The sequence below is a fragment of the Oncorhynchus clarkii genome, chromosome 3, assembly GCF_045791955.1.
Source record: "Oncorhynchus clarkii lewisi isolate Uvic-CL-2024 chromosome 3, UVic_Ocla_1.0, whole genome shotgun sequence".
Classification (NCBI taxonomy): domain Eukaryota; kingdom Metazoa; phylum Chordata; class Actinopteri; order Salmoniformes; family Salmonidae; genus Oncorhynchus; species Oncorhynchus clarkii.
This window is the reverse complement of record NC_092149.1, coordinates 18154947-18163425: the sequence shown is the minus strand read 5'-3', so window position 1 is coordinate 18163425 and position 8479 is coordinate 18154947. Positions and strand designations below refer to the sequence as shown.

The window sequence follows — 8479 nt, the reverse complement described above, 5'->3', positions numbered from 1 at the left end:
ATTTTTTATTAGACATACAAATGTAGGATCCTAATTTGGGACAGTTTTCTAAAGCAATAAAACAATCCTGCAGTAACAGGACATGTGAATTATAATGTGGATTTTAATTAATGGACATTTTTGTAAGGGTTGATACAGGGAAATTCTGGGAAAATCAAGTCTGAAATTTCAAAGTGGAAATCGAAAACTTCAGAAGCCTTTTTAAACCTCAAATACACAACAAGCCCTCCTGCAACAAGGTGATCAAATGAAGATCCTACATCTGTATAAGAGCAAACAATTTACAATTTTGACATAAGTACAAATATATATTTTTTAATTATTAAAACAACAAAAACAAAGCAAAAACAAACAAACAGAACAAAAAACGTAAGGCCCTTTAATTTAAAACACATATTGGCCCTTTAGTATGAGACGCATGTGTTGTTCTTTGTAATACAGGTGCTATGTCCTTTTACTGTCACCATTGGGGGAAAAAAACAAACAAGAGAGATAAGGCTACTCATTTCATTCCTATCACTTGAAGTACATTTTTCACTGTGATGAAAGTACTCCGTGTGCTCTACCATTACGTAACTCTTTGTATCAATGTGCAGTGCCCTCGTTTAGTAATATCAAGTGAGGCTATTCATTAACTGTGGGTTGATTACTAAGAGAAGGCAACAATGTGGCCTTGTGAGACAGATAAAGTTGTGAGAGAATTGGGAAATCAAGATGGGGAAACGTAGGTACTCAGAAGAAGCCTACTCAGGGATTTGAGGTATTTAGTTTGAATACATTTTGAGTCCGTTTGAATGAATCTTAGATTTAGGCTTCATCAGATTGGCCATATCCCTGCTAGTGTATCACCACCCTATGAAGAGATTAACTAACAGTTCAAGATGTTCTTCTCTGTGGTCTTGTAGCTCCAGGCTCTTACATCTTCGGTGAACATGATCATATTTGAGATAAAATGTATTATTTCTGTCTGTTTCAAACCGACCATGAATAGCTCACTTCAAACCTTTCTGAGATCAGAAACCCAAAGGACACCCTTTATTTCCACTCATTTAGAAACTCAAGCTCTGGTTGAGAACCTGTCTGTCAGAAACAGTCACAGGAATCTGTGTTTTCTTTTTCCTCTATATGACCTGCTTCTATTATTCAGAGGAGAGGCAGTTGACTCAGTGTTAGGTGATAGTTATGTACAGTAGGCATTGTGAGACTCCATATTGTCCATATTGTAAACTCTGAGACATGATGTACAGTTGAAGTCGGAAATGTACATACACCTTAGCCAAATACATGTCAACTCAGTTTCACAATTCCTGACATTTAATTATAGTAAAAATTCCCTGTCTTAGGTCAGTTAGGATCGCCACTTTATTTTAAGAATGTGAAATGACAGAATAATAGTAGAGAGAATGATTTATTTCAGCTTTTATTTCTTTCATCACATTCCCAGTGGGTCAAAAGTTTACATACACTCAATTAGTATTTGGTAGCATTGCCTTCAAATTTTTTAAACTTGGGTGAAACGTTTCGGGCAGCCTCCCACAAGCTTCCCACAATAAGTTGGGTGAATTTTGTCCCATTCCTCCTGGCAGAGCTGGTGTAACTGAGTCAGGTTTGTAGGCCTCCTTGCTCGCACACGCTTTTTCAGTTCTGCCCACAAATGTTCTATGGGTTTGAGGTCAGGGCTTTGTGATGGCCACTCCAATACCTTGACTTTGTTGTCCTTAATCCATTTTGCCACAACTTTGGAAGTAAGCTTGGGGTCATTGTTCATTTGGAAGACCCATTTGCGGCCAAGCTTTAACTTCCTGACTGATGTCTTGAGATGTTGCTTCAATATATACACATACTTGTCTTTCCTCGTGATGCCATCTATTTTGCGAAGTGCACCAGTCCCTCCTGCAGCAAAGCACCCCCACAACATGATGCTGCCACCCCCGTGCTTCACGGTAAGGAAGACTCCCCCTTTTTCCTCCAAACATAACGATGGTCATTACAGCCAAACAGTTCTATTTTTGTATCATCAGACCAGAAGACATTTCTCCAAAAAGTACGATCTTTGTTCCCATGTGCAGTTGCAAACCGTAGTCTGGCTTTTTTTTATGGCGGTTTTGGAGCAGTGGCTATATAGATACTTGTGTACCTGTTTCCTCCAGCATCTTCACAAGGTCCTTTGATGTTGTTCTGGGATTGATTTACACTTTTCGCACCAACGTACGTTCTTCTCTAGGAGACAGTACACGTCTCCTTCCTGAGCGTTATGATGACTGCGTGGTCCCATTGTGCTTATACTTGTGCACTATTGTTTGTTCAGATGAACGTGGTACCTTCAGGTGTTTGGAAATTGCTCCCAATGATGAACCAGACTTGTGGAGGTCTACAATCGTTTTGCTGAGGTCTTGCTGAGATTTCTTTTGATTTGTCCATGATATCAAGCAAATAGGCACTGAGTTTGAAGGTAGGCCTTGAAATACTTCCACAGGTGCACCTCCAATTGACTCAAATGATGTCAATTAGCCTATCAGAAGCTTCTAAAGCCATGACATCATTTTCTGGAATTTTCCAAGCTGTTTAAAGGCACAGTCAACTTAGTATATGTAAACTTCTGACCCACTGGAATTCTGATACAGTGAATTATAAGTGAAAAAATCTGTCTGTAAACAATTGTTAGAAACATTACTTGTGTCATGCACAAAGTAGATGTCCTAACTGACTTGCCAAAACTATAGTTTGTTAAAACCTCTTCCGTCTACCCCCTCCTTTTTCGAACATTCTGTTAAAAATCGCGCAACATTTCAGCGTCCTGCTACTCATGCCAGGAATATAGTATATGCATATGATTAGTATGTGTGGATAGAAAACACTCTGAAGTTTCTAAAACTGGTTAAATCACGGCTGTGACTATAACAGAGCGTGTGTTTCATCGAAAAGCGCAAGAAAAACTGGTCACTGAAAACTGAAAAAAATATCCATGCGCCACTTGCATGTATTGTTTAAGGGACACCAATTAAATAGGGCCGAGATTGCAATTCCTACAGCTTCCACACGATGTCGCCAGTCTTGTCATTTTCCTGGGAGTTATTTCTTGGTCAAACTTAATGAACGTTTGAGTTTTAACGAGTACATTTAGCATTTAGCGTAGCGCATTTGCATTTCCAGGTGTCTAGTTGAGACATCTGCGTCTCAGGTAGGAGCAAGAAGTTAACCTCTCTTGGGTAGGGGGCAGTATTTTCACGTCCGGATGAAAAGCATTCCCAAAGTAAACTGCCTGTTACTCAGGCCCAGAAGCTAGGATATGAATATAATTGGTAGATTTGGATAGGAAACACTCTGAAGTTTCTAAAACTGTTAACATTATGTCTATGAGTATAACAGAACTCATATGGCATGCAAAAACCTGAGAAAAATCCAATCAGGAAGATGGAAATCTGAGGTTTGTAGTTTTTCAAGTGATTGCCTATCCAATATCCAGTGTAAATGGGGTCAGATTGCATTTCCTTGCATTTCCTGCATTTTTTCAGGCTTCTATTGTGAAAGGGGAGAGAATAAGACCACTCACAGTAAGTGGCTTAGCTGAAAGCCATGAGTTGTTTATCGCGCGCGGCCGTGAGCTCGAGCTCCTTTCCCTTTCCTTTCTAATGACAACGGAATTGTCCGGTTGGAATATTATTGAAGATTTATGATAAAAACATTCTAAAGATTGATTATGTACATCGTTTGACATGTTTCTATTAACTTTAATGGAACTTTCTTGACTTTTCGTCTGGACTTAGTGCCCGCTCTTTGTGCATTTGGATTAGTGAACTAAACGCGCAAACAAAAAGGAGGTATTTGGACATATGGACTTTATCAAACAAAACAAACATTTATTGTGGAACTGGGATTCCTGGGAGTGCATTCCGATGAAGATCATCAAAGGTAAATGAATATTTATAACACTATTTCTGACTTTTGTTGACTTCACATGGCGGGTATCTGTATGGCTTGTTTTGGTGGCTGAGCCCTGTACTCAGATTATTGCATGGTGTGCTTTCGCCGTAAAGCTTTTTTGAAATCTGACACAGCGGTTGCATTAAGGAGAAGTTTATCTTTAATCCTATGTATAACACTTGTATCTTTCATCAACGTTTATGAGTATTTCTGTAAATTGATGTGGCTCTGCAAAATCACCAGATGTTTTGGAGGCAAAACATTACTGAACATAACGCGCCAATGTAAACAGAGATTTTTTGATATAAATATGAACTTTATCGAACAAAACATATATGTATTGTGTAACATGAAGTCCTAATTGTGCCATCTGGTGAAGATCATTAAAGGTTAGTGATTAATTTCTCTATTTCTCCTTTTTGTGACACCTCTCTTCGGCTGGAAAATGGCTGTATGTTTTTTGTGACTAGGCGCTGACCTAACATAATCACATGGTATGCTTTCACCGTCAAGCCATTTTTGAAATTGGACACTGTGGTTATATTTACAAGAAGTTTGTCTTTGTCATAATACTTGTAGGTTTGAGGAATTTAATTATGAGATTTGTTTGAATTTGGAGCCCTGCAATTTCACTGGATGTTTGTCAGGTGGGACGCTACCGTAGAGTTAAGACATTTTTGGAGTGGCTGAAAAACAAGTTGTCTCCAGCCTAAGTGTATTTAAACTTCCGACTTGAACTGTACACATAACCATATTGAGGTCACAAACCTGTAGGAGATATGCATGAACATATCCTACGTCTCTCAACTTTGTCTGATAATAAAACACAAAGTGCAATGATCGTACTGATTCATATGAATAATGCTACTCAAGAAACACATAGGGTTTACTGGTTTTCTACAAACGCATGTTTTTATTTAAAGATACGTTGACATAAAAAAAAACATTTAAAGAAGGATTTTCCTACTAGCACTGACTTTGCTGATAGCTACTTTATTGTACTTGCTACAACTGTGATATGTGGTTGTCTCACCTAGCTATCTTATGATGAATGCACTAATTGTAAGTCGCTCTGGATAAGAGCATCTGCTAAATGACTAAAATGTCAAATGTTGACATTAAATAATACTGTATTTCAATCTACACAGACTCCAGGGGGACGTCACTGAGGGTTGGAGGTCTGGTGAAGCTGATCAGAGGCTCCAGGATGAGAGAGTAGGGGCCCACAGCTGCGACGCTCTCCTCGCCAAGACATTTTGAGTACATTGGGGACACAGAGGGAAACAAGGAAGGGTCTTTACTGTTGGTATAAGATGTGGTAGACCTGGTCCTGCAGGATGCCGGAGTAGGTCCTCACCACCATGCTGGTATCAACAAAGGCATTCCTGATGGACACAGACACATGAACAATGAACACATGAACAATGCATTAACTGTCAGCCTGCTATTTTGACCTGCTGTTCTGTTATTGTGTGTGTGTGTGTGTGTCTTACTTGGCCTTCTCCTCCAGCTTCAGACCCTTGATGCTGTCCAGCCAGCTAGAGGCGGTGCTGATGGATGTTTCGTAGTAGCTCTTGACGGCGCTGGTCAGATTTTCCAGGGTTCCCTGCGCTCCATCAACCTCGGCAACATCAGCGGCCGGTACCTCAGGCGTACCCTCCTCAGCTTGCCTAGGCAGACGGAGGCCCTGAGCATCTGGAAGGGGAGTGTTAGGGTTAGGGATAGAGGGTCAAGATGGTTGGTTGTCAGTCAGTCAGTCAGTCAATGTTGCCGCTCGAGGTGCTCTTATTTGCAGCCTGGAGTGTTTAACGTTTCAAATCAAATCAAATCGTATTGGTTGCATAAACATATTTAGCAGATGTTATTGTGGGTGTAACAAAATGCTATTATGATAAAGCAACCTTCTGGGATGCACAGTGAGGCTGCAAAAAACACATCCTGGAACACCACCAGTTGGTCAGTCAGTTAGTCAGTTGGCTGTGTACTTACTGAGGCCCAGAAGAGTGACGAGCACAGTGATGACCAGAATCTTGTTCATGATGTCACTCAGATCTGTGTGCAAAGCAAACATCTTGGTGAGGGTCAGATAAACCATTCATCAACTTGTCCACTAGTCAGCATCATTTCCTCTTCCTTTTCAGCTCTGCTCTTAGCCTGATCTCACCTCAGCTTCATCTAATCTCTTTTATTTTATCTCAAACATGTCTCTAACTGTAACGGCAGATTTCCTCCTCTTCATCTGAAGAGGAGTAAGGATCGGACCAAGATGCGGCGTGGTAAGTGTTCATGACGAATTTTAATAAGAAAAGCCTGAACACTATGAAATACAAACGATAACATGAAATAAACCAAACCGAAACAGTCCCGTGTGGCACAAACACTGACACAGGAAACAAACACCCACAAACCAACAGTGAAACCCAGGCTACCTAAGTATGATTCTCAATCAGAGACAACTAACGACACCTGCCTCTGATTGAGAACCATACTAGGCCGAAACAGAAACCCAACCTAGAAACACAAAACATAGAATACCCACCCAACTCACGCCCTGACCATACTAAATAAAGACAAAACAAAGTAAAATAAAGGTCAGAACGTGACACTAACAGGTTTCCAATGACTATGGTAAGGCTATTCTGAGGTTGTTTTCAATGACAATGAAACTAGAATTTCTCTGGGTTTGTATCTCACTATGATGCAGCAGTCCACATACATATGCAGGACCTTACTGTGAAAAAAAACAGGAAATGTGAATTATTATGTGGATTATAATTAATGGACATTTTTGTTGGGGTTGCTACATTTTTAGTTAGCAAATCAACTCTGAAATGTTAAATTGCTAACTTTAGAAGCCTTTTTAAATCTTGAATATACTACACGTTTGCATTTAAATGTCCTGTAACAACAGGGTGATCAAATGAAGATCATCTACATCTTTATAGACATGCCATCATTTATTTAGTTATTCTGTTCAGTTGGAACTCCTCTCAATACTCTCTACTTGATCTCTCCCAGAGAGCATTTTGTCCGACAGTCTGTAGACAGATATGTGTAGTACCCATCTTATACAATACAATACAACACCTTATAACAGTAATATTATCATGACGTGTTACCCTGAAATAGCTACACTAGTAAGAAGTGTTTTCTTTTTCTCCATGAAGGTGTGTGAACCTAAAGAAGATGGTGAACTAAAAGATGGCGAACCAAAAGATTGTGAACCAAACGAACATGGCTGTACTTACTGTTTCTCCTCTCCATACTGGGTGACAGGAATGAATAGCAGGCAGAGGCTGAGAGGCAGCAGTGAACTAGCCTGTATATGTATATATATATATATATATGAGTGGGGATGTATTGACTTGTCGTTCTCCGAGCCAAAGTGCACTCCTCTGAGATAAACACCCACTGTTCAGGTGTTTGTGTATGTGATAAAGAAAGTGAGAGAGAGGGCAGACAGGGTCAAAGATGGAGATGCTACGACAATAACATGTTCATAATTTGTTGATTTAGTGTCATTTGAGTTTAGTGTAGGGAATCTGTGTATTTGCCAATCCAGCTGTTTTGAAGTGTAACAGAACAAGTTATCCTGATTGGTTTTGATTGGGGACTGGTTGATTTTTATTGGTCTTTTTAAGTCAGTAGAGTAACCCATTCTTATTACATCTTGTGTTCATATTACAACCCCCTACCACCACCACCCTCTACCTACTCCCTCCCTTGCCTAAGCACAGAGTCCTAAGTCTAGATCACCATTGACATGTCAGTCTGGTTACTACAGGCTAGCACAGACCCCACTGCACACAAATGGTGATGGTAAACTAAGACAAAGATTCACCAAGTGGTGCTGGTAAACTATCTGTCAATGACTCACTACCAGTGGAAGTTAATGATGGGGCAGCATGATCTGTTATCACTGAATATCTCATGTGAAGCCCAGTGCTGTAGCTGTGGGCTGTTTAAACTGCATCATCCACGAATTCAGGTATATTGTGATGAATCTGCTATGATCTTTTAGCTAAATCCTCCTAATAACCTGTCCTGGCTGTGTGTGAGGTCAAGAGCTTTTACAATAAAGTATGATTGTACATTTCCAGTATTATGTTACATTTCCCGTGTTAGACAAGATTGGTTTAACGGAGGAGTTCAGCGTATTAGATGTTTCCTCACCCTGAAAGGGTTTATGGGCCAGGATAAACTGTAATCCATGCTTCTGTTTTCTTTTAAAAGACACTACAAACTTAACATTAAGTTGTGAAATACTGAACTTTGCCTTAATATTGAAAGCCTATTTTTTTTTGTATACTAAACTTAGTGCTGTGTAAACACTCTAGTCACCTGATTCCCTGTCACACGTCAGGTTGTTTTGTGCCCTGTCACTATGACCAGGTCTCTGGTAGGTGGTGATAAGCTGAAGGGACAGGCTGGTATGCACCTAATGTCTTGACATTTGTAAATCACTTTGAGATTTGCTGTAAAATGAAAAGTGTTGACTGAATAGAAGATATTCATAAACGAGTTGACATAGCAAGGGAACGGACAAGGACAGAGT

At 39.9% G+C, this 8479-nt stretch overlaps 1 protein-coding gene across 1 annotated transcript; it reads right to left on the bottom strand.

Annotated features, from left to right (window-relative positions):
* Positions 1 to 4817: 4817 nt before the first annotated feature.
* Positions 4818 to 7232, bottom strand: LOC139405788 (apolipoprotein C-II-like). The gene is made up of 4 exons (XM_071148213.1): positions 7173 to 7232; positions 5914 to 5976; positions 5418 to 5619; positions 4818 to 5309 (listed from the first exon to the last, which is right to left on the bottom strand). Exons 1-4 carry the CDS (start codon positions 7186 to 7188, stop codon positions 5222 to 5224), a joined length of 369 nt encoding a protein of 122 aa, XP_071004314.1. The 5' UTR covers positions 7189 to 7232; the 3' UTR covers positions 4818 to 5221.
* Between the last annotated feature and the right edge of the window lie 1247 nt (positions 7233 to 8479).

Bases quoted from the DNA above. Each gene is read 5' to 3' on its own strand.
- LOC139405788 (XM_071148213.1), bottom strand. The intron at 5,620-5,913 runs GTAAGTACACAG...CTCCCCTTCCAG, and splicing joins CGTCACTCTTCTGGGCCTCA to ATGCTCAGGGCCTCCGTCTG. The intron at 5,310-5,417 runs GTAAGACACACA...TGTGTCCATCAG, and splicing joins AAGCTGGAGGAGAAGGCCAA to GAATGCCTTTGTTGATACCA.